This window comes from Apostichopus japonicus, chromosome 2 (assembly GCF_037975245.1).
Source record: "Apostichopus japonicus isolate 1M-3 chromosome 2, ASM3797524v1, whole genome shotgun sequence".
Classification (NCBI taxonomy): domain Eukaryota; kingdom Metazoa; phylum Echinodermata; class Holothuroidea; order Aspidochirotida; family Stichopodidae; genus Apostichopus; species Apostichopus japonicus.
In genome coordinates, this window is record NC_092562.1 from 30,527,073 (window position 1) to 30,554,787 (window position 27,715).

A 27,715-nucleotide genomic window follows, 5' to 3' on the forward strand; every position below is an offset into this window, starting at 1 on the left:
CTTTTGTTCAAGTCCTCGGTCCGATAGCAAAACAAACGCCCACATACCATCACCATCCCATAGACTCCTTTCACCTCAGTTCAGCAAGAAATTATACAAAAAACGAAAACAGAGAGTTATATGTTTTAGATTTTAGTGGCACTACGACATCAGAGATTAAGGAGGCGCTAACATGATTTTTCTTAGCGTTTTACACAAAGTTTTCACAATGATTCCTGTCATTTAAGCCATTGAAGATGCTTGGGATAGTGTCTCCTTTAGAAACTGGATTTTATTTTATTAAATATCTATTCAGTGTTATAAGTATTGTAATGAGGAATACTACATTGGATAGTACACACAAGCATGAAAGTCAAAATAAATACCCACCTCTGACAATCACATTCATGATGGCATGGATTTGTGTAGAGTATGCACCTGCCTTAAAGCTCTCAAAGACAGAAGAGTTCGAAGCACTAGCATCACCACAAGATGTCTTTCGCGCACAGGAGCTGCCTGTTGACCCGTCTGGATCAAACACACCATCTCTCCTCCAAAGAAGCCCTGCCGTAGCTACGCTTGACTCAACCATGACAGTCACGTTATCGCCCATTGATGCACCAGTGGAATACTCCAAAGCTTTAATAGTTGCTGGGAAGAAATTAAGACCATAAGGTAGTGATACCAGCACACAGTCTGTTGTAGTTACACATTTCTGTAACTATTATTTTGCTGCAATTATTGCCATGTACATTGGTAAATATGTCTTCAATCTCAAAAATGTGTTTCTTCAAGTTTTGATTATATTAGTTTAAGTACTTACTTGATGGATCAGGCAACAAAAATTGAAACAGGTATGCAGATGAACTTTTGTGGGTACTTGTCTGTGTGTGTGCATCAAGAAAAAGTTTCACAAACTCATCCTAAAGATTAAGATCAATGGAGTTCAACAGTTGGTAGGTGTATGCCCTGAATGGGTTGTTAGACCTCACACACTCAAAAGTCAACATTTAAACTACGAAACAAAAATGCAAAAAATGCATTCAGGTTGCGATAACATAACATGTTTTTAAGAATCTGATATAAAAAGGATACATTCCTTCTTCAGATATGCTTACACAATTTCATAGTGATCTTGTGATATGTGATATTTACATGAGATGCAAGCACATTTCCATTCTAGAGATACCATGTTTGCAAGGTTTTCAGATTTGACCTTTGCTGATCTCACATGACCATTGAACTCCATCATAAACAGCAAGCTATTTTTAATTCAATATAGAGCATGCATGTATTGTTTAATACCCTTCCAAGGATCAATTTCTGTAATATACAGTGTTTCAAACGAGGCATGAGGCACACAGAAACAAAAACAATCCACATACAATTTAGACTGAAACCATAACTATGTGTGTGGTCCTACCAATATCAATAGTGATTAAAACCCTCAAACCCATGTGCAGAATAGGACTCAAAGTTTATATCATATTAATCAATGTAAACTGTCAATGGTAACAAAGGAGGTCGAAGGACAAAATTGACCAACTTTGTAGAAAGAAAAGGTGCATTGTGAACTTCTCAACTGCAAGGTTGACAGAATTCATACTTGCGGATGTATGCACGCAAATGGTAGAGCCTCAATGTGTGATGATGTCGTAGTGTGAAAGTATGAGAAGTCAAAGGTCATTGGAACTGAAAAGCACTTTTGCCATTATGTTCATGTCAAAATAATCAAAGAACCTACGGTAAACCATTACAAGATCTCATGTAGGAAACTTTAATGTTTGTCATATAAATTAAAGCAAAACAGTTATTAAAATTTACTATTAAAGAGCTAAATTTCAGTTGAGTATCAACTTATTTCTATGGATTTATGTAAACTGGACTGATCCAAGGATTGACATAGAATCCACGAGTGATATGATTTATGTACAACTTGCATGTGAGGATTACCATACGTACCCTCTCCCTGTGCAATTGTCCTTTAATGAAGCAATTTCTAGTTATCAATATAATCTTCCCGTTCTTACATTGATCTTATATTTTCATCATTGAACATGAAATCAATGGCAATGAAGAACTCTTCCCTTCCGCCTCCCACCCCACCCCTCACCAGGCAGACAATATCCCCAATTTGAGCACCAATGGACAGTAGCTTACTGAACTGACAGGCATCAATGGAGTTATGTTGCAGTTTTAGCAAACAAGGATAGCATATGTATGGCGTATAATAACTAATGCATGCCTATACATGGACATATCTTTGTAGAACAATCATATATATTTCATTACATCATCAAATCTGATGACACGTTTGGAGAACATTAGATTGGAGGATTCTTTAAGCCTTACCGGCGGTATTAATTAGCTTTCCTCAGTGATGTAATGCATAGTCAATAACTTCCATGACATATCTACAAGGCTATACTGTGAGTGATATTCGTGTATAAAGTATATCCTTCTCTACATGAAGGTAGTAGCTTTCCCTTGCATGATGGTTTATGTAAAGATGGGTGATTTGTCTTATAGACTTTTTCAAACAGTTTATCCGCACTGTGTCTATAGCAAGGTATGGGTGCAATATCTTGTCCTATTGTATGGTCCTGTCCCTCCTACTAATTTGTTTCACTACATATATACCCTCACATACCTGCTTCATTGGTCACTAAGACCCTCCATGAAACAGCTGGGCTTTCATCTTCTGTTACAGTGATGGTGTAGATACCAGTCCTTGCAGCATTTGTCATGTTAGTAGGTAGAGTAAGAGTGGCAGGTTCACTGCTGATGTTTGTCATTGCTTCATCTGGTACTCTAGGAATATTTTCCGTAAAATTATAACGTTGTCCTTGAAGCACTGCTTTATCAAATGTTACACTGGCTGTTTGGGAACCACCTGTGTATACTTCAATGGTAGTTGGATTCGTTGTAGTTGCTACAGGACTCCTTACAACAGCAACATACTGAGGATTAAACTCATCTGGGTAACAGGAAATAACATGTCACATGCTTAACAATTTCACAAAGACTGCAGGAGACTCTGAGCCAACAAGCTTCAATGAATTAGAGATGAATAATGATAATTATGACTAGAATTATCAAATATTGTGGAGAAATATAACCATATATAACCATCCATATGACACCATTACTTGTGACTATCAGAAAATATGATTTGAATCACAAGAACTGCAACTGTGGAATCATAGCTATCTCTTTCCAAGTTGAGGATATAGTCTAGCTTGGTAATACTAACAAACTAACTAATATGGCCATTGCATAATCAAAACAATACAAACTATTAACACTGTATGATAAACACACACATGCTGATATCTGTCAAGGCAGCATGTCTTTTGTGTTTAGACCACAGTTCCCCCGCTAAGATCACATCATTGATATTCTGAGGAATATTCACAGGAATAAACCTTTGGCAAAAACAACAATCAATTGAGTCAATTAACAGGCTTGTGTAGTGCAACCCTAAGATTGGACTTACTAGAAGTTAGATATTCCCCTCCCTGTGATGGGTTCCCCCTATAAATTCTTGGTGCTCATGGAGTACGATAGCCTGTCATTTCATTGCAGGATGTTGGCATGACTATGCCTTTATTCTTGGAATGACATTGCTTTGTGAACCAAGAAGAGTACAAAGAACACAAGGGCTCAGCTTTTCCCAGAAGATAGAGATCTTCTGCACATAGGTGACCATTGTGTGCACCTCTTGTTTATGAGCTCATTTCCTGTGACTACCATCACTAAGTTGTTTACACCTGGTGTTTCAGTTGTTGTTAAGTATGATGTTACTGTGTCCCTCATAACAGTAAGCTGATCATCTGTATCCCCTATATTTAAGCTGGGCAGGGAGTTGTGTTATCTTAGGATACTCTTGCCCTTGGCTCTATAAGAAGGCCAGTTTACCAGTGATCTGTGCCGCTCACTAGATAGTCTTAGTCACTCGTAATTGGTACAGACTCCATCTGACCAGACTGTTTTACCCAGGGAATGCTTAGGGCGTACAGCCTGACAAAACTGTTAGTTGTCATGGCAACCTGTGATCTAAGTCAGTATTTGTGCATGGGTTAAAGTAGCCACTCTTCAGATACTGTGTGTGTAAACATCAAGTGCATCTTCAGTTACATCATCATCAAAATAGGGATTTGCAATATGTTAATCAGCTAAATCGATGATAAGTCAACTTAAATCAGAAGAAGTCAACTTAAGCTGCTAGAAACTGTTAAAAGTCAAAGGAAATTGACTTCTGTGGCCGAAGTGAATTGTATGCATGTCCTGGACTCTGTAATTGCAATGAGAGGTGAGGTATCAATGGACTGTTTAAAAATGATTCAATGCTTCCATGGGGTGTATACTAACTAAACAGAAACCAGTGCTTCCCACCAATGGAGAACAAGGTCATTTGTCATTGCTGTTCTTTGTCAAGCGACAAATTTAAACAAGTTTTTTTTGTGTGAAATATGCCCCCTACCCACCTCTCTTCCCCTATACATTCACTTGAAGTGTGTATTAGCCAGCAGGCATATTGGCTGTATCATGTAGTATTGTTTCATTTTTTTACGCATATAATGCTCATACAGCATTTTCACACGCGTAAATGGTGCCTCCATGTGCGTTTAATGTACATATTTATGTGCGTATGTATTGCAATACGCATTTCCTTTGGGCATTTTTTAAATCTGAAGTGAGTATTCATACTGTTTGAAGTGCATTTTATCGAACAGGTGCGCACATTGATGGCATTTTCATGTGCGATTTGTAAAAATGCACGCGTAGTGAAGTGAATAAACAGAAGTAAACTTTTGTGTTAGGAAATTAGGCCACTCACCTGACACCCCTCAGCCATCTAGGATGCTGCAGACATCACCAGTAGAACTTATTCATAATTAATTTGCATGAAGAAAATTAATGGCTGTTAAATCAATATTGCCATTATCCATCAATACAGATAAATCCATGCTCCAATAACGATTCATTTACCAGCATATAGCAGTAATGACATAATGAAAATACTTACATTGACAGTTTGTTCCTCTCCAGCCATCCTCACATTGGTTGTTTCCACACACACCTGTGTCTAAAGCACAGAGAGTGTTATCTGCACAATGACACTCCTGTTTACAGTTAGCACCAAACGTCCCTGTTTCACACTCTGGAAAGAATTGAAGAAAGTAAAATGTAAGTCATGAAATTGCTGATGAAGTACTGAAACTTGGTTTTGGTATCAGAAAACTAAAGAGCACACATTCCAGATATGATCTACACTGCTAAAATAATCTTTCTGAGAAACCTGTAATGTGCAAAGTGATAGAATGTATACTATCAATGAAAGTCAACAAACTTCCTACAAGGTACAGTACCTAGTCAAAAAGTGACATTTCTTCCAATTTTACAGAATGGATAATTGGGTGATCTCCCTTATTTCAAATATCAGGAAGCTGTCTTTTCCAAAACCAGAAGCCACAAATTGAGTCTATTGAGTAATGACACCACTAACACCATTGAAACTATTGTCAGCATTGAAAGATAAATGGGTATAGCCCCTTGCCGTTTTACGACTTGTTAAAAATTCAGATAAAATAGGATGATAAAAATACAATGTTATCACTTAACAATATGAATGTAATATATTCCTTTTGGGAAGCTTCTTCAAATAAAATAAAAAAGAGCAAATTCACCGTCAGAACCAGAATTTCAGTATATATTTATTACCATGTTTCAACAACAAAGATACCAAATCAGAAAAAATAATTACAGTGTATAAATTAAGTAATATGACACGTATGTTCATATCAACACATATAGCTTACCACATAACCTAACTTGATGTTCATGTGCCAAAAGTGTTGTTAACAACAGTTTTTGAGCAGCTCACACACGTTTCACTAATATGATTAACATTAATATTTCCAAATCGAAACATATATCAGGAAAATAATTTAAACATGATACAAAGAAAGGAAGACCTCATCGATATAGAGTCTGTATCTACAGCCTATCATTAACTCTAAGCAACTGTATTGGTGACTATTCTAATAGACTCAACAATCTGTTTGTCATAACTTCCTATAAACAAAGTATTGTTGATACCTTCTGTACAGTTTAGTCCTTTATAGCCAGCAGGACAGAAACAGCCAAGAGGATCAGGATAACAGATGATTGCACCCTGACATCCATCAGCATGGTCATCACCAGAATCATCACATTTATACTCAGCATTCTGACCAAAGACATTCCTTCCATGAACTGTTGATGAAAATATGTTTGTATTTATGTTATTTAGATCCTCCTGCAAGCAGGAACTTGTGAAGAAGCCATCATTGACTTATCAAAGCCTCAAGCTGACCGAAGTCAGTCTCTTAGAATTATATTTAATGTCCATGATTATGAATTGTCAATTGTCAACAACTCTGCGACTGGAAGACAAACGTTCATCTTGGAGTGACTCGAACTCGGGAACTTATGATAGAAAGGCACCGGCGTTAACCACTGAGCTAATACTCCACTTGCCTTTGTAATATGGTGAATATGCCCTGCAGTTTGGCAGAGATGGTGATATCGTTGCCCCTGGGGATACTTACTTGGTTGGCTATTTCTTTAGCAGGCTTAATCCAAGAAGCTCCACTCAAATATATGATTAAAACATTCTATTGATTAAGAGATGATTTATTCTCTACCTGATACAATTATAAGTTCAACTAAATGCTGTTAAATTACTTGATGATATTGATTGGAAACAAGCATTTAGGTATTATATGGCGGTAATATTGATAGTGAGCACTTGTGGTGGGAAGCCACCCAAGTTAGCAAGACAAGATGTGCGAGAGCATTGAGGTCTTTAACGTTTTACTCCCAAGCTATTATGGAAGCCAATGAGCAGAATATTATTAACTTAGTGTGAAAGAGATGTACTGTGTTCATTATAAAGTTTGGTTTGCATTCAGAGCTGTCACAAACACTAGTATTGCTTGTTTGGTTATTGTATTTTCTTCTATGTATTTCACATTATTTTTGTGTAAGAGTGATCATCTGTAATATTACTGTATTGGCTGAGACTGTTGCCCCTGGTGTGTAAGAAGGTTTGAATTTCATTTTGAAGAATTTCATGTTAGCCATTTATTCCATCTGGCATCACGATTCCTTGCAATATATTTTCATTTGTCCAAATTTGACCAAAGAGATTGTTTATTGTGTTTTGTCTGTTGACCTCCGGCGTGGCTATTATTTTCTCCTGCAAACCTTGTCTGGCAGAGACGAAGGTACTTAAATCTGTGATATCTCTCGCTATCTGCAGTTTGCTTCACTAATAAGCAGTAAAGTTAGAATTAATGTTGACAAGATTTCTGACAACAAAAACCAGATCGTAGACACAATCTGGCCAGAAATATGTAACCATGAACAGCTGATGAGATTGAGGTTAATTCAAAATTAATACTTAAAATACAAGTGATTATTTCCTGAATCCAGCTGAAGATCAAACTTGAATTAGTACAATTAATCTTAGTAAACCATAACAAACATTGAGAGCATCTAGTTACATGTTTATTGATTGATTGATTATGGTATCATCCATAACATTTCTTTACTACAAGAGGTGAAAGTGAAGAGCACATTATTAATCAGTGTTGATTCAGCATTTCTTTGCTAAGTACTGCTTGAGGGATAAGGAGCTTACAGTAACAGGAAAATCATGCATTGTTAATTGTTAAGACAATTTAATTAAAAAACTTACTATTTTCACAATTGTTTCCACTGAATCCTGGAGGACAAAGACACAGACCAGTTAAATCTGAGCAAACTCCTCCGTTGATACAAGGTTCACATGTATAAGTACAGTCAGGTGGACTCCACATGTTCTCTGGACATTCTTAAATGTAAAGGAGTGAAAAATATATCAGTAGCATGATGAATCAATTTGCAGATATTAATTTAGTGCATATATTTTGTACTTTCTTGTTTTCATACATTTTGTTCTTCGTGAAGTATTGGAAATACAAAGGTTTTTCAGACCAAATCTTTAACAGACAACATGGTATCCTTTATGCAATACAAAGTTTCTCGAGACCTTAGCATGTTATTCACGATGTATAGAAAAGTGTTATTGTTCCACTGTATTTAAACATATATCATGCTATCCTTCATGTAATACAAATGTTCTAGCTACCAAATTAATCCAAACATAAGACATTCTGTGCATGATGTAATACAAAGGTTATACAGTTCAATTCATAAACATCATATCCTCCATGATATAACACAATGCCTCTACTGAAGAAACATAAACCTAAATCATGCTATCCTTGGTGCAATGCAAAGGTTCTATACAGACCAAAATTTAAACAAACAACATGCTATTCTTGAATTAATGAAAGGTTCTAGAGACCAAAGCTATTTTAAACATACGATGTGTAATACAAAGACTCTTCAGCCAAATCTTAAACACATATAACATGGTATCCTTGATGTAATACAAAGGTGCAACTGACAAAATTTATTTAAACCTACAACATGGTATGTGATATGAAACCTATACAGATCTTAACATAGATCATGCTATCCTTGATGTAATACGAAGGTTCTAGCTACCAAATTTATCCAAACTTAACACATTCTGTACATGATGTAATACAAAGGTTCTAAAGATTGTTCATAAGCATACTACACACCATATAACACAAAGACTACTGAAGAAACCTAAAACCTAAATCATACTATCCTTGGTGCAATGCACATGTTTTATACCACCCAAAATTTAAGCATGCAACATGCTATCCTTGATTTAATTTAAAGTAATTACATACCAAATCTATATAAACATACAACATGCTATTATTCATGTAATGTAGACTCTTCGGACCAAATCTTAAACATAAAACATGTTATCCTTGAGTTGATGCAAAGGGTCTACATAACCATCTTAAACAACATACTATCCTTGATTTATTTAAAAGACTCTACAGACAGACCAAAGCTCGACAGATCAAATGTTAAACATACAACATGCTATCCTTGATGTTATGCAAATCTCAAGGTGCCACAAACCAAATTTAAATAATTTGCTAACAATATGATTTTGATAAGATTCTTCAACCCAGTCAGCCCTATACCCTGACATTTTGCTGATTACTTTATCTAGTTATTATAGGGTATCTGTATGATCCAAAAGAGATCCATTTTACTGTATATTTTAGATCTTGAGATCATGTTATGAGAAAGGCATACCATACAAAAAATTCACCCATACACATGTTATTTGGATTGCATATCTTTATGAATGTTATCTGAACCAAAACTGAGTAAACGAGATATGTACATTTAAAGAATTGTGTCAGTCATGAAGATGTCAGTAAACTCAACAGTCAGTCTAAACTGTTTGCCTATATACACACTTTAGTTATATCAGTATCTCATCCCACACTACATTCTTACATGAAATACTTCACACAATGTACATTTGTGGTGGTTACACAGTAGTTGGTAGTCCCATATTGTTCAGTTCTATATGAAAAAACAAGGTCAGCAAGTCCTGTCTACTGCATGAAAAGGATTTATGAAAATAACTGGCTTGTCTCCAACAGAAGTTTATAGATCAAATTGTCTTGCAAACTTTTGGCAGTGAGAGCCACGCTATAGCGTCTATAGACAACCATGCATGGCCTCGTCTTGACAAAAATACTGTTTATGTCACACATGGCTGCCTATTATCCTTCTTTGAATTCACTCTAGTAATTATATGATATCTATTATGATTCATGGCAACAATGGCCTGTTCAATATTTTATCTTTATGCACACACAGAATGCAACCAACCTTTATGTTATAGCTCTTAATTCTGAGTTCATGTCATTAAATCTGTTTTTCACAAGAATGTGTTCATAATATTTTCATCTCTGTAATATTATAGTAGCCTTTCAATAAACACATTTTAACTGCTATAAGCAAGAGTACAGCTGATTCCTTCTTCCTTACTATGCATTACAGTGGAAAATATGGTGCAGAAAATCCAGGAAGCATTGTACTCCTTGAATCCTGATTGCCCGTATGTGAACACATGCCTTTAGAAAATCATTACTCGAGATAGGAATACACTAGAGAGCTTCCCATAGCTTTATTTTGCACATAAGACAGCCTGCATCAATAAACAACCTTTTTCCGAGGGGGTCACATGGACATTTTTTTTTTGTTTTGTCTTCAAAGATTTGTTTACATTCAAAAAACCGGTCGTTTTGACCTTTTTTTCAAAAAAATCGTGAGAACAGTGAAAACTTTCAAGTCAACTGACCTTATCTCATACAACTAGCTAAGACATCCAAGGAATCAAATCAGGAGCCTCACAGGCATATGTAGAGAGATGGCTCTATATTTGGGGAAAATATGTCAAAAAATAACGTTTTTCGGTCTATGCTAAGGCCAAAAACGGTCAACTTTTCGAAAATATTTCTCCCGAATGCCTCACCCTACAGAAAAGATTTTTAGCTCTCCAGAAGCGCCACACTGAACTTCTATTCTACATAGAAACAATTTAGCAATAGCTCCTCCACTTTGTGAGTAATCCCTAGCAATTCAACTCGAGCATTTCTACGGTATAGAATTTCGGTCAACCACAGTTGATATGCTCGCGTAGTTAGGGTCAATGCAATCACTCACGTAATTGAAACGGTAACTATTTAGCACATATTATCATGGCTAAATACTTCTAAGAGGCGTTAGACCTTCTTTTTATGGGCAATTTGACCATCCAGCCGTTGGAGAAGAAGATTCTGACGATGAAATTCTGATATGGTAAGCCGCACAGTTGCACACTGTATGTACTATGTATTGTGTATACATGTACTGTCGTAGCGCAATTGGTATAGCCTATATGACTTACCGTTGCGCGTGGCTACCATTGTATTACATAATACAGTACTTCGGAGAACGGGGGGAAAATCAGTCATATTCCTCACATTCAAACATCAAATTATATTTTACTTATGAAATAACATGTCTTGAACTCATCAAACTATCAAAAGTCCAGCAGATTTCATCAAAATAATTTCAAATGGGCAAAAAAAGTACATTGTTTGTACCATAACCTCATTTGCATATTTACATATCTAATTAGCTTAATTATAAAAAAAAAATATAAAAATTAAAACCTCATTTCAATACCTATTTGTCAATACTTGGGTCCCTATTGACAAAATGAACAGATTTTAAGTAATTACAATGTGTAAATAGTTTTCCCCCAGGGGGACAATTATATGATCACAACATGGGAAAGAGGAGTTATACAATGCTTCCTGGATTTTCTGCACCATATTTTCCAGTATCTTGAGTTTGTGTTAGCAATTAAAGTGAGGATAGGGTGAAAGCAAATTTAAGACCTAAGAACTTATATATCTAAGACCTGAGTATTACTGACATCAATCTGTTAGCGACTGTGTATTATAATGGTCTAAAACAATAACATTCTTTTGTGCCTACAGTCATCCTTGAAATAAAGATTACATAAGTTCTAATTGCATGCTTAGAAGAGCTAATACTCAGACATGTATCACCATCTTGACATGATGACTGTATTGAATTATTTTCAACAAATCTCTAAGACGTGCATCCAAACTTCTTCCTTACGATTGTTTTTGTTTGTATTGTTCTTTATTAAACATGTTTAATAAAGAACAATACAAACAATACAAAAACCCAACAGACACTGTGGTTACCTGCAAGTATGGTTACAATGCGACTTAATGTCGTGGAGTTACTGCGATGTAAATATTTTTACATTTGACCCCATAACCTCTTTAATATTCATATCATGAGCACCAAAACCAATAGGGCACACATTCTCACTATAATACATCTACACAGCAGTATGACAAATTTCCATCACTCAGTTGTTGAGTTATTACAGACCCAAGCAAGTGTCACAGATTAACACACACATACACACAAAGTCATGCTTGGCGGACCCCTTTGATTTTTTCCATTACAGTCCAAATCCACATACCTCATATTTGAAAAGTATAATTGGACCCCTTTACTGTGAAATCTGCCCTAACATTAGCAATGCCCCTTAATGATATAAGTCTACTGAGGACTTGGAATTCTTTTGTACCAAATCCTCAGTCAGAATACCAAACAAGTGTCTACTCTCTTGAGTGATATCATACCTCCTTTTAGATCCTATCAAATTCCTGCCAGGTGTTAACCATTTGCACTTTTGACTTCAAGTTCCTCCTCTTTAATTCCCACTGGTGTCGGAATAAAGAAATATAACTTGTTGGTCCACTTTCTAGCCTGTATTTGCAGATATCGATGATCATAACCAAAAAACTTATGAGTTGTTTTCTTTCTTAATCATGATTGGTTCATTCAGTGACATATTTGATGAATAATAAAGATGTTTTGAAGTACAGTAGGTGATATTGAATCAATCATGCATCAGATTCCACATCACATGTGACTCCAAGCATACAGGCAAATTAGTTCTTACACAGGAACCAACCAGTGCTCACAATCATTATTAAGGCCATATAATATATATATATATATATATATACAGTACCATTATTACATTAACAACACATGGCCAGTTTGCTCTCTCAGGTCCGCACGTGTACATCCATTTTTTTCACACATGGTATTATGCTGTGCATGCATTGCGGGCGGGATTGCGGCAAACATAAAAGAAAATGAATGAAAATGAAAAACTTACGATATTTTTCACAAATATTGATGCTTAGATAAGTGCTTCCTCACAATCAATGAGCCGCCCTAAAATTCGCTCCGCTTACGTAAAAACTTCTATATATAACACATGGAAAAACCCGCGTGTTTACACACATAATTCCCACTGACATTGGTCACAGAACGTAAGTAGGTCATTGACATTCGAACTTGGCAACTTGCCCAAGTTCATCGCAGCATGGGAACGACACAACACATTGAACATGATGTTAAATTCTCCCGCCATCTGGACGCCGAGTGTAAATTTTAGTGTAATATGCAAATTATGAATGGTACTGCCCAGCGTGGTCAAATCTTAACATATTGCGACACCAATTTTGGGAAGCTGTTGTTGAAGTTACTTTCGTATCAAATGTAAGGTACTGTATCATACATGTATGTGACACAAGAGAAAGAAAATGAAATCGGAGGCTGCTCAAACCAGTTTGAACTTGATTTTTACAACCCATCGCACAACACGTGCGTGCGTAATTTGTTTTCTTAACATGACTTTTAATGAGTAAGTAGGAAAGGTGGGTAAGTTTGCTAATTTAGGCGAGTTTTTGTTTAAAATCTTGTGATAGATAGACAAATATATTGTTTTTTTTCTTCAAAAGTTACGATGTTGCCGAAGGCCGAGTTATATAAATTCAGTGATCTGAACTTCTGAAGACCACGAATACTGATCATTTGTGTTAGGCAATTATTATTACACGAAAGGTTCGCAATATTATTGGGCCTAATTAGTAATTAACATACATTGATCGTTGTCTTGCTGCCTGAATTGCTACCTGCTGGAAAAGAAAACCTTAATTATTGTACTCATAACATCCTATTTTGATTAAAAGTCGAGTGACGGTGCGTCGAAAGAGCCGCGATCGGGAAACAGCGTTTAAACGTTTAATCGACCGGCAGGCGATACCGTGAAACGGTTAGCGAAATATCTGTTAGGTCACACCCTTATTTAAACACACACAAAAAAAACGACCTTATTCAATGAAAATATACTGAAAACCATATCGCAAAAACACAAAATCGCTTATAACTCGAAAACGGAAGGAGACATCGACTTTTGGATTTCCTAAACCGAATTTTGATGCGCTCTATCCACCTGTGTCATTTATGAGCTTCTCTGACGTAAGCTGCAGTACGTAATTTCTCTATACCAGTTCCGCGAAATTTATTTACGCAGTAAACATCATTCATTATGTTTTCTTTCACAACGAATATTCAAAGTTGTGCTCCACACGCTTCACAGATATTGTTTTATGTCGTTCATTTTCAATTCTACTTTAAAATTACATTTTCGAATGATGCATTGCATGCCTTATCAAACATTCCTGATTAGTAAAACTAAGGAAGGATATTCAAATATATATTATTTTCATTTGATATGATTTTATGAGTTGTTCCACTTGAAAAACGATGATAAAACCGAAAAACAAAACATTTACTTCTCATGTGACGCATACCGGGAGACTCATAAAAACTCCCCCTTCTCATTAAATTAAATTTACATGCCGTCAGGCCAGTTGAAAGCCGTCAGGCCAGTTGAAAGCCCTCCCCAGTAATGTTTGATCAACTCTTCCCAATATAAAATACTCAAATAAGCAATGAAAATATATTCATTTTCCACAGAAATCTACCCAACGTGGGCCCCAAGTCACTGCTTTATTTTCTTAGTAGGCATGGAAACAATTGTTTGCAACTTTCTTGCTGGCCAGGTGTTTTCAAGTTTTATTAATAGCACGACTTCTGATTGGTTCATTCAAGATAAACTTTCTATCCCTGCTGGATTGTTCTACTTATATATATATGAATGAATATTTGGTTTTCAATTAACTAAGTAACAGGTAACATCCATTCCATTACGAACAGTAGGGGTAAAATAATGTTTGCATCTAGAGGCAGCCAGCCAAAGGTTCTGCAGTGCTAAACCCCCACGAAGATAAATACTATGCTAATTAACATATGGTAGGCGTGAATTTGACAAAGCCAGGTTTATGATTGGACTAAGCCTCTCAAGAAAGTTTGGTGGTGGGGATATCCAGGGTAGGGAATGCACATGTAAGCAGCATACTATAGGTGGCCCAGACCCAGGCTGCGACCTTAATTACCAGGGCAGTCCATCTGCATTCGCGGGCAACTTACAGTAACGGGTTAGGGGGAAAATAACAGTTTTTTTTTTTTTTGCGTGCATTGAAGCCGGGGGAGGTTTTTTGGACGGAATGCAGAAAAGTTTGAGAGTGCGGTTCTGTAGTAAACAGTACTGTAGTACGTCAAGTAACACAGGAATTTATTGGGAATAAAGATCTCTTTGATATCCAGCTACGACTGTTTCATTGTTGATATTTTTGTTTTCCTTGTTTTTCTGACACTGCGTTCCTTGGTGAGTTAACTTAAACTTATCCTAGTTAAATACTAGCCTATAACTTAAGAGTCGTAGAATGTGCTTGTTACGATCGACCAAGACTAGTTTTTATTATCCTAGCCAAATCATTTTCAAACACCTAGTACAGAACTAACTCTGTCTTACAGTATATACAATCAAACTTTTGCAACGTTTGTAATATTCCTCGGCTACTTCTGTATAGTCTGAAAACGGCTGTAGTTACACTAAGGATTCAACGCAAGTCACAACCTTGATATGTCTAGAATTGCCTTGGCGGTTTTTGATCGCGATAACTTTCGTGGAAATTTCGTTGAAACTTTGTTGACAACCGTGCCCGCAGTAGTCTAAATCTTGTCAACGAAATTATTCGTTTTTAATCGATTTTCAACGATTTTCAACTTTTGTTATCGATCGTTGATTTTTTTTTCAACGGGAGTTAAGCGAAATCAGTACTGTATATATATATATATATATATATATTTGTTTGTTTCCAATCAGTATCATCAAGTAATTTTACACCATCTATTTGACCTTTTAATTTTATCACAGAGAGAATAAATCATCTTTTAATCAACAGAATGTTTGAATCATATATACTTGAGTGGAGCTTTTTGGATTTAGGCTTCTGAAATAGCCTTCCAAATCATTTTTCCCAGGGGGGACAATAGTACCAGATCTCTACCAAGCTGCAGGCGATATTCTCCACATTACAATACACACACACATACCATCACCATCCCATAGACTCCTTTCACCTCAGTTCAGCAAGAAATTATACAAAAAAATGAAAACAAAGAGAGAGTTAAATGTTTTAGATTTTAGTGGCACTACGACATCAGAGATTAACCAGAGCGCTAACATGATTTATCTAAGCGTTTTACACAACGTTTTCACAATGATTCCTGTCATTTAAGCCATTGAAGATTGCTTGGGGTAGTGTCTCCTTTAGAAACTGGATTTTATTTTATTAAATATCTATTCAGTGTTATAAGTATTGTAATGAGGAATACTACATTGGATAGTACACACAAGCATGAAAGTCAAAATAAATACCCACCTCTGACAATCACATTCATGATGGCATGGATTTGTGTAGAGTATGCACCTGCCTTAAAGCTCTCAAAGACAGAAGAGTTCGAAGCACTAGCATCACCACAAGATGTCTTTCCCGTACAGGAGCTGCCTGTTGACCCGTCTGGATCAAACACACCATCTCTCCTCCAAAGAAGCCTTGCCGTAGCTACGCTTGACTCAACCATGACAGTCACGTTATCGCCCATTGATGCACCAGTGGAATACTCCAAAGCTTTAATAGTTGCTGGGAAGAAATTAAGACCGTAAGGTAGTGATACCAGCTTACAGTCTGTTGTAGTTACACATTTTTGTAACTATTATTTTGCTGCAATTATTGCCATGTACATTGGTAAATCTGTCTTCAATCTCAAAAATGTGTTTCTTCAATTTTTGATTACATTAGTTTAAGTACTTGCTTAATGGATCAGGCAACAAAAATTGAAACAGGTATGCAGATGAACTTGTGTGGGTACTTGTCTGTGTGCGTGCATCAAGAAAAGTTTCACGAACTCATCCTAAAGATTAAGATCAATGGAGGTTTAACAGTTGGTAGTTGTATGCCCTGAATGGGTTGTTAGACCTCACACACTCAAAAGTCAACATTTAAACTACCAAACAGAAATGCAAAAAATGCATTCAGGTTGCGATAACATAACATGCTTTTAAGAATCTGATATAAAAAGGATACATTCCTTCTTCAGATATGCTTACACAATTTCATAGTGATCTTGTGATATGTGATATTTACATGAGATGCAAGCACATTTCCATTTCTAGAGATACCATGTTTGCAAGGTTTTCAGATTTGACCTTTGCTGACCTCACATGACCATTGAACTCCATCATAAACAGCAAGCTATTTTTAATTCAATATTGGGAATGCATGTATTGTTTGATACCATTCCAAGGATCAATTTCTGTAATATACAGTGTTTCAAACGAGGCAGGAGGCACACAGAAACAAAAACAATCCACATACAATTTAGACTGAAACCATAAATATGTGTGTGGTCCTACCAATATCAATAGTGATTAAAACCCTCAAACCCATGTACAGAATAATACTCAAAGTTTATATCATATTAATCAATGTAAACTGTCAATGGTCACAAAGGAGCTCGTCAAAGGCTAAACTTGACCAAATTTGTAGGAAAAAAAAGGTGCATTGTGAACTTCTCCTCAACTGCAAGGTTGACAGATTTCATACTTGCAGATGTATGCATGCAAGTGGTTGAGCCTCAATGTGTGATGATGTAATAGTGTGAAATATAAGAAGTCAAAGGTCATTAGAACTAAAAAGCATTATGGTCGGATCATGTCAAAATAACTGAAGAACCTACGGTAAACCATTACAAGATCTCATGGCAACAAAGAACTCGTCCCTTCCTTCCCACCTCCCACCCCACCCCTCACCAGGCAGACAATATCCCCAATTTGAGCACCAATGGACAGTAGCTTACTGAACTGACAGGCATCAATGGAGTTATGTTGCAGTTTTAGCAAACAAGGTTAGCATATAAATGGCATATAGTAACTAATGCATGCCTATATATGGACATATCTTGTAGAACAATCATATATATATCATTTCATCACATCTGATGACACACGTTTGAATAACAATATTTGGAGGATTCTTTAAGCCTTCACAGTGGTAATTAATTAGCTTTCCCCAGTGATGTAATGCATAGTCAATAACTTCCATGACATATCTACAAGGCTATACTGTGAGCGATATTCGTGTATAAAGTATACCCTTCCCTACATGAATGTGGTAGCTTTCCCTTGGATGATGGTTTATGTAAAGATGGGTGATTTGTCTTATAGACTTTTTCAAACAGTTTATCTGCACTGTGTCTATAGCAAGGTATGGGTGCAATATCTCGTCCTATTGTATGGTCCAGTCCCTCCTACTAATTTGTTTCACTTCACATATACCTTCACATACCATTTTCATTTGTCACTAAGACCCTCCATGCAACAGCTGGGCTTTCATCTTCTGTTACAGTGATGGTGTAGATACCAGTCCTTGAAGCTGTCTCCATGGTAGTAGGTAGGGTAAGAGTAGCAGGTTCACTGCTGATGTTTGTCATTGCTTCATCTGGTACTCTAGGAATATTTTCCGTAAAATTATAACGTTGTCCTTGAAGCACTGCTTTATCAAATGTTACACTGGCTGTCTGGGAATCACCTGTGTGTACTTTAATGATAGTTGGATTTGTTGCGGTTGCCACGGGACTCCTTACCAAAGCAACATAGGGAGGATCAGGCTGGCCTGGTAACAGGAATAGAAAATGATTTATGTGGTAATGGTTTGACAAAATGTGCAGGAGATCTTGAAGCAGCAGATAGTTTGCATGCATGCTCAACAAGAAATATCCATGGGTTCCAATTTAAACAAAGAATCAAAACAACTAATAACTTAAATTCCAAGGTACAGTGGTATGTAATAAGGTTAACCGTAAGAAATTTGTCAGCCACTTGATGGTTCTCACATATTTAAACACTGACACTGTAAGAGGTTTCAATAACATCTATTTATTATTATGTGACAAATGGTCAAACTCTACAACCCCAGTAGGCATCTAGGCGTACGGGACCATTTCGGTTTCGGGGGCAGAAACTTTTGTGCCCGAAATTTCCCGTGACACTATCGAAGCGGAGCGCCACCATCGGTTGGTGCATAGCGTACAACAAATTTCTGGGCAAAATATGCCTCTCAGATTGCCGGAAATGGCACTTATGAGGCCTTGCAAGTTGCATATAAACAATCTTTATTTTATAATCTCACGTTTAGAAATTTTCTCTTCCCCAAAAAGTTTGTAAAGAAAAATTGTAAAATAACTTTGAAGGGGAAAAATAGGACAGTATATTTTTTAAGCTCCTATTTAGTTACGGTATGTATTATTTTAACACAGTATTCAGCTACCTACAGAAAAACATACATTGTAGGCGGGAAAATGTCGCTGTGTCGGGTGAAACTGCAATTTGTCTCACAAAGAAAAGTATCAAAAATAACAAAGAATATGATAAACCTTTTAGGCTTGTAGGCACTTCCCCCCCCCCCCATCATCAATGAAAAAGAAAATGTTTCTTATATACACTCATGTCGGGGATGTCGAGGTATACAGTTGATTAGTTAGAAAAAATGTTTACTGCGATTTTTTACACTTCAGAGACTGCTAATCTCCATGCATGCTTGTCACCACGATTGTGAGCGGCGTTCCCTGTTAATAATTTTGGGCGTTAGTGCAAAAAGCATGGTAGACCAGATAAGCTGCGCTTACGGTGGTGTGACACAGAAATATTCGGGCATCATGATGCTAAATAAAGAAAATCATTAGGCCTGTATTAATTTTAATGTCACAAAACAAATAACACAGAACGCTCTCCACAGAATTTTCGGGCAAAAATATGAAAAAGATTCGGGCAAGCTACTGCATATCTATATATATTTGTTTTTCTCCTCTTAGGCTGCCCGAATTTTCAGGACTTTTGCCCAAATTTCATGTCCTCTCAAAATTTGGGGGACAGTCTGCCCCCCTGCCCCCCCCCCCCCGCCTCATACGCCTATGCCAGTAAGTATAGATGGGAAAGTCAGATTATTTTGAAAGCATGGTAATTGGTAAATTGATGTAACTAAAGTTTGTCAACTAGTTATTGATATATTAACAACAGTTATTAACTACATACAAGACTGGTGCCACAACACTGTTGGCATGGAGAACTTATGGTAAGTTTGTTGTTTGCCTACTGCACACATTTTTCAGAATTCCAAATTTGCATTATCTTAATGATATTTATAGTTCATGTTGTGTATCAGAACAAATTAATAATTATATTAATTACTTCCAGCTTAAGTATTACTACAATTACCTTAAAGAAGTAGTATATTAAGAGTATTTTAGGCTCGAGACTTAAGCTATGAAATAAGGCTAAATGAAGAGTCGCAGTAAAGCTTATTCATCCCTGCTTTGTGTAATAAGTTTACAGATGCCACATGGACAACCGGGGTAACTTTAGTCTTGGTACTTCCAGTAAAACAATTACTACATGTGACTTAAAAAGACTCATGCTAGTTTCTTAGTATTTTAGGCTTGAGACTTACGCTATGAAATAAAGCTAAATAATATTTTATAGTAAAGCTTATTCATCCCTGTTTTTTGTAATGAGTTTACAGATGTCACATGGAAGCTAGTGTAACTTTAGTTGGAATAATATACCTTCCAATAAAGGCTTGACTTAACCGACAGCATTTATGGCAATTTGCTGTCATTGCTGTCAGCGCCAGCCCCTATCACTGGCCGTATTCCCCTTAAAAATAACCTCTAATTATCAATGGCAACAATTTACCTGCTAATCCCCTTTAAATGTAGTCTTTATAGGTCCCAAATTATATCACACTATCATTGCTTTCAAAAGGTACTTTCCTGGAGGTCTATACTCTCCAAATTGTTCTCAGACATATTTAAGGAACACACAAGATAAATGAATGACAGGTAGCTAGTGAGGAAAATTGCCTTGAAGGTTGTAATAAAAACAGTTTAAGAACTTTGACCAAAAGTCACCATATTTGAATCTCTAGCATATTTGGGGGCAGCACAGGATACCTTTCAAAAGGTACTTTCCTGGAGGTCTATACTCTACAATTGTTCTCAGACATATTTAAGGAACACACAAGATAAATGAATGACAGGTAGCTAGTGAGGAAAATTGCCTTGAAGGTTGTATTAAAAACAGATTAAGAACTTTGACCAAAAGTCACCATATTTGAATCTCTAGCATATTTGGGGGCAGCACAGGATACCTTTAATCAAGCAGTCATAGACTGCCCTCATATGATCACCAAACTGATCATTATCAAAGTGTATCTGAATAAACAAAATTTCAAGACACTTAAGAAATTTGTTTGCCGGGAAAACAGACATTAAGAAGCTTTGTGAAATAAAACAGATCTAGATGTATGGCTTAACCGATGCTGAATTTATTAATCACCTGTTTTCTGTCATATCTGTGCGTTTCCTCTCAATTGGGAAAAAATGCTTTTGTGCTTTTTTTTAATGTTTCCAAGTTTCCTTTTGACAGCTGAAAAATTGCTGCAGTACCCTACTATGCAAGAAAAATCCAAGGCAATTCCTAAAAGCAAATTTCCAAACTGCCCCTCTCAATCCTTGATTGGAGCCTTGGTTCCAGCAAACCCAATCCTAATGATATGTGTGGGGGTACTCTCTCCTTTATTTTTAATTTATTTTCTTGTGATGAACAATCCTAGGACAAGTTTTAGCTAAGGAAGGTTGACTAGAGCTGTTTTTTGGTGCAGCATAAAGCAATAGATAAATTCAGCGACAATATAACACCCTCTCAGATTGAAATTAACCTGAATTCAAAGGAATATCTCCGTAGACGTGTAAACTGCTGAAATTCTTAACAATTCTGTTTTAGTACTAACCATTAGGCATTAGCGAGATGGTCTCCATAAGCTCAGTATCCCTGACGGAGCAAGTCACTTGCATGGCTGTCTCTAATGTTATTTCCACTACCTTTGTTTGTTTATAACTTCTTGCATCTTCTTCAGCAGTAAGTAATGTACCAATGGGACTCAGTACCAAGTCACTCTGTGCTACCAGAGGGTTCCTAATAACAGTACAGGTCACGTTAGCTGCTTGTCCAGAGTTCACTGTAACATATGTTAGGATGATGTTACCGGCACCATTGTCTGGAATAAAGAATGATTTCTGTCAAAATGTTTTCTTATGATGTCATCACTATGCTTAAATACCAGGCGACATACAGCAGTGACTGTGCCCTATTTCATATTGAATACTTTTAGGAACGAACATATCACGTGTTTTCCTAACTTTTGCTACAAAAACAATATTTTTATCTTATTACCCAATTTTTCTTGTGATGCCACAGGCAGGGGAGGGAGGGCACAAGCTCCATCAAAATAAAAGTTCTGCACAATAGAGTATGTATTCAAACTTTTGAGAAGCAAAGAAAAGCAGCTCTCTTGCACCATCAGGCCATCAACAGAACAGTTATTGTAAGGGATGCTGCTAACATTTCAAACAATTGTTGATAGGACGTATGCACAAAAGTTTAAATAGTTATGTACATATGATACAACATATCGCAGCAATCGATAAATGTTGCATGGGAATTGGCTAGAAAGGTTCTGACAGGAGAAGTAGAAAACAAATCATGTTATTGTTTGTTTACTTTCTCTGCACTGGGACTCTGGTCTGGCAAACAAGCATCTTGCAAGATGCTATGCACGTTACAGTATGTAGAGTATGTGTAAACGTGTATAGTTTAAATATACACACTTTACTAATCAGATTTGTTCTGTTTAGAAGGATACAGTTCAGTGCTGGAACACATGGGGGGAGGGGCAGAAATTCAAGTAGGCCTACACATGTTGAACCAGAGACAAGCGCAGATGAGGATGTGTTTGGCCGGATAGTGACAGAGTAGATAAACTTACAAGTTAGCATAGCCAAAGTTAGACCTTAGTTAGCCTTAGTTTGCAGTAGACTAGATAGTCAATATCAAAGGCTGTTACTCAATGCCAGTTAAAATTTGTGAAGGATCCTCAGCCCTAGTATCGTGCAAACAGAGCTACAAATCCGCTGACCAAACTGCATTTTCTTGATGTACAATTTGGCACATGTTAGTTTCTTAACAATGTTAGCATCTTTTTGGTACGCTACACACTGGTCAGGGATATACTACCCCTGTGCCATCAGGATACGAAGGCAAGCTTTAGTTCTCATATTTGACATGTTAGATTCTGACATAGATAGGATGTATACTGCAAGTAAAACAAAAGCAGCAATGCAGCTATATCTCCATCTATATTATTTCCACTGATGTAAAATGCTACTGAACATTTCTTGAAAAATAAATCAAGGTGATTCGTTCCAAGTGTCTCGCCTGGTTGAGCTATCAGTGGTTTTGCATCGGTATCCATGCAAATCACCAGTTCCAGAACAAATGAGCCTACAACTATATAGCAAACCATGTCAATATAGCTGCTGCGGTTAATAAGATATACTTCCCGTCAACTTTGATGATAATTACCAAATTTGCTCCAATGACCTTATGTACCAAGTTTCATGTTGATCTAACAATTAGGGTTTATTTCACTGTCTAGAGTGAGGTTATCTAGAGAATAATCAACGCTCTGGGTTTAATACAAGCGAAGCCAGAGTGCATACAGCGATAGCATTAAACACAGAGCGTTGATTATTCGTTAGATAACCTCATGATAAGATCAATCAAATCTGAGGATTCTATTCAAGTATGAATGAATGTCTACTAAAATGACCTCCCCATTTTGCAGCATGAAATGTTGGCTATAGGTACCAAGTTTCATGTTGATCCAACAATGTCTAGTAATTTGACCTCAAATTTTCAACATATTAAAATGTACAGAAATAACATAGTCGTAATTGTTTGTTTAATAGGCTCGTTTTATTTCAACACTATTCTAGAAATGGCTGATAGAACTATAAACATAAAAATATAGAAGAACAAATGATGTAAAAGGAATATAAAAAAAAAAATTAAAACAATAAGAATGTCATAGTCTGTCTAAAGAATAAATGGCAGCAATGTGTTGGATATTACATGTCGGCAAGGTGATCTAAATTTTTTAGTTGAAATATAGGTGACTTTTGGAGCACACATGATAAATAAGTACTATTTTGGGGGAAAGAATCTGTTGTGAAGACTGGAAGTATAAAATGATATGTTGTGAAGGTAAAGGCCCCCCCCCCCTCCAGTTTGTTCTCTCTGAATAAATATCATGCACAGCCACCACTGATTGTGGACCTATCCACCAAATATGAATTGACCATAGCTATGCTTTATGTGGAAAAATTAATTTTAAGATTGGCCTCTCTTATTTCTGGATTACTGGAACAATAAATAAACAATAGGGGTAGACTACTTCGTTGAGACTGCCCAAGATAATTGAAAGGTATATGTGAATATTGCACGTAATAACCAGAAATCTGTAAACACCGCATTTCTGAGTGGTGGTGTTCACAAACAGAATGAGGTCACTACTGACGTCTGGTAGGCTACGTATCGAACCCTATGTAGAAAGTTTCATTGTTGTACACTTGCTTAAGATACTCATTTTTGTGAAAAAATACCATTAATCTAGATTTACTGAATTGTTACATGGCATGTTCAACAGAAGTCAAGAATACAGGTTTAGTAGAACCTGTATTCATACCTACAGGAGGACATCCTGACACACACAATCATGATTGCATAGATTCTTCGAGCCTCTAGCAAGGAATACAAATAATTTATTTGAAGATAGATGTTTGATAAGACTGGAATTATGAAAAGTAGTGAATAACTTAAATCAAAAAACTTTTGTACATGAATATGTTTCACTTTGCATTTACACAGCTGTCTTTTGCATATATTTTCAAAATGAAGAAGTGCATTACATGTTATGGAAAACTGTGTCTAATGGAACTGTAATAGTTTGTGAAACAAATGTTTAATATGATTATACAGATGACCAAATAACAGGGGCTACTTTTGCAAAAACAAATAACGCCATGAGCAAAATTGCACTTAGTTCCGCCCCTTCAGAATTTAATGAGATGAAATTTCGTACCACACAAACATACCAAACCACCTACCAATACTATCAAATTAAGTTTGATCAAAATCAGACATGCAGTTGCCGAGATATTGACATTTTAGAGAATTCCCTTTAAGCCCCGCCCACTCATAAATATTCATGAAATTGGCACCAAAATAACTAGGGATCGTCTACTAATGATGGGCAACTTCTGTACCAAGTATGACCTCAATCCACTTTTGGAGTGCCGAGAAAACCTACTTACAAGCTTTGAGTCACACACACACATACCCACACACGCATACACACATGCACTCATGATTGCATAGATTCCTACGGCTGGAGCCCCTGGTTGTCAGTTTCTTATTTTGACTTGCTAACTATACACCTGTAGTAACAGGGTAAACTGTTTATCTTTGACTTTATTTTCTATTGTCAATTGACATTGAGGCAGAGTCATGTTAATAAGGTCAAAGCCAGTGACTTCGAGAAGACTGGGATTATACAGATGACCAAATAACGGTCAATCAGGGGCCAATTTTGTCCAGAAATAACCTCTAGTCATCAGTTTCTTATTTGGACTTTCAACTATACTGCTGTAGTAACAGGATACTCGAACTGAATCTTCTTGACCTTATCTTCTCCACTGTCAATTGATATGAAGAGGAGTCATGTCAATAAGGTGAAGGCCAGTGACTTCGAGCAGACTGGAAGGTAGGTCGAAGGTGTTCCTGCACTCTGTGATGATTGAGATATTGTCTAGTCTGAAATTTGAGAAGAAATAAAAGTAAATAAAACTAGGGCAGATGAATTCGTTTCCTTGGTACAGGAAAACACTCAAGATAATGTGTCTCCTTTTAAGGACAGGGAGAAGGTTGTTGGACACAGTTCGGAAGGTACATTTGCATGTTTACTGATAATCATCGATCAGCAAAAGGCGACAGAGGCGTGTTTGGAGAAGTTTCAAGCTGAAATTCAAATCAAGTTTTACTGTCCCCTGGTCAGAGCAGATATGATGTGAACCAGGGTACATTTTTAGTTGCGGGAGAGCAGCTCAAGAATTTCGCCTTCTGTTATTCTGTTCCTTTTGTTCCTTGATCGTAACAAACGTTCATAACTCAAAAAGTATTGAATGGAATTGGATCAAACTTGGTACATATGTTAGGTATGTGTCATAGATCAAAACTCTTTGGGCCCTACAAATGTTCAGGCCCTGGCATTTTTAGGGCTGAAACTAGATATTGCTGGATGAACATGAAACTTGGTACATATAGTCCACATTTCGTGCTGAAAATTCCGAGGGTCACCAGGGGTCATTTGAGGTCAAATTACCAGACATTGTTGGATCAACAAGAAACTTAGTACATTGTGCTGAGAAGAGTGGCTAGGGTGGGTCCAGTTGCATCTTTCTCATTTAAGTGTATCATATTGTACAGGGAACAGTAGAAAATAATTTCAAGTCAGAGGGAAGTAGGGATAGTGGCTACGATTGCATCGTTATCAAGAACATAGCCATTTAAGAATGTAGCCACCTAGCAGCCACTTAGGCCTACAGGGGGCAGGTAAATTGTGGCGGGGTATTAATGCAACTAGGCCCAGCTGGAGCCTTTATTACATATATTTCAGCTGGTAGGTATTTATTTTTCTCATGCTGAAATATTACGAAAATGAAGGTGTTCAGACTATGTAGTTCCTAACTTCGCATTACTCTTACTGTAATATATTACTTACGAGTAAAACTAGCCTAGGCCTAGTACTAGGCCTAGTAGTAGTATTACTAGATGGACCCTGCATAGTTTAGAAACAAAATTTGAGAGGATTTTCAACCATTCAACTGAAGAAATACCCATGTGAAACAAAATTCACCCTTCATTAGATCTGCTCAGCAGATATCAATTGTGAAAGTTTCGGAAAAATTTTTACGGAAAATTTTGTATTTTCTGTACAGGAAAATATTGGCTCAGCCTAGCCTATGCCTAGGTTAAAGCAGCATTTTGCGTCCTTTTCTATGATTTTTCTCAACCTCACTGACTCCACTATGCCATAACGACATACATAACTAGCTTATCTATTTATATTTTACTTCAAATGGTGGCATAAAAGTCGAAAAAATTGCAACTTTCAACTTTGTTGTTCTCCAAGATATTTACCGTTGGGAACCCAATAAACCTCGCCCATAATATGAATATTTAAACACTACGAACGTCATTGACAGATACGTAATATAACACCACCCTTGATTTGTGTACAGTCTATATCATGTATGGCAGTTGTACCAGGCAGTTGCATAACAACTCCCAGGTTGTACCAACGCAAAGTCTTGAATCTATTTTTAGCAACGGCTCATAACTAAACCTGCATCTCTGATTGGTTGAATTCAAACTAGTGGGTTTGGGAACTGAATGCGATTAATTTTGTATGTGGAATACTCGCCAATTAACGTTTTTGGCAGGGAAAAACTTGGCTAATATCTTAATTTGCTGTTTTGTGATTTGATGTATGTAAAAAACTCGATGGACATGTCAAAAAAGTAGAAAACGGCGACCAAACGCAAAATGCTCATGAATAAACATACTGTTCACTGATTGGTGGAATTCAAACTAGTGGATTTGGAGATATGAAAACTTTGTCGAGGACACTTTTACTCGTTATCGACATAAATCGTTAATTACTCGCTAATTAACGCTCTTGGCAGGGTGAAACTTGGATGGTATCTTAGTTTGCTGTTTTATGATTGATACATCTAAAAAAATCGATGCACATGTTAAAAAGGTGGAAAAAAGCGACCCAACGCAAAATGCTGCTTTAACAACGTCGGAGTATAATTCGAACGGCCAACTAAAATGGAGGCCAAAAGTTGATAGGCATTAAATATTTGAAATAGTCTGGTCTAATTCTTACCTTCAATTCATAATATATTCATTTTATTCACCGAAAATTGTGGT

At 36.6% G+C, this 27,715-nt stretch overlaps 2 protein-coding genes across 6 annotated transcripts in view; one reads left to right on the plus strand and one right to left on the minus strand.

Moving 5' to 3' along the window:
* The window catches only part of LOC139956014 (uncharacterized), a 183,547-nt gene that overhangs the window by 81,920 nt on the left and 73,912 nt on the right, over nt 1–27,715 (minus strand). For all 5 annotated transcript variants that reach the window (XM_071955178.1, XM_071955177.1, XM_071955180.1 and 2 more), the window contains exons 8-15: nt 21,615–21,881; nt 18,114–18,440; nt 16,149–16,409; nt 7,724–7,858; nt 6,082–6,237; nt 5,009–5,143; nt 2,630–2,956; nt 370–630 (exon numbers count right to left, since the gene is read on the minus strand). In XM_071955178.1, coding sequence (XP_071811279.1) covers nt 370–630; nt 2,630–2,956; nt 5,009–5,143; nt 6,082–6,237; nt 7,724–7,858; nt 16,149–16,409; nt 18,114–18,440; nt 21,615–21,881 — 1,869 coding nt within the window. The remainder of the gene's footprint in view (nt 1–369; nt 631–2,629; nt 2,957–5,008; nt 5,144–6,081; nt 6,238–7,723; nt 7,859–16,148; nt 16,410–18,113; nt 18,441–21,614; nt 21,882–27,715) is intronic.
* The window catches only part of LOC139956110 (uncharacterized), a 100,970-nt gene that overhangs the window by 32,523 nt on the left and 40,732 nt on the right, over nt 1–27,715 (plus strand). The gene's annotated exons all lie outside the window — the stretch shown is intronic.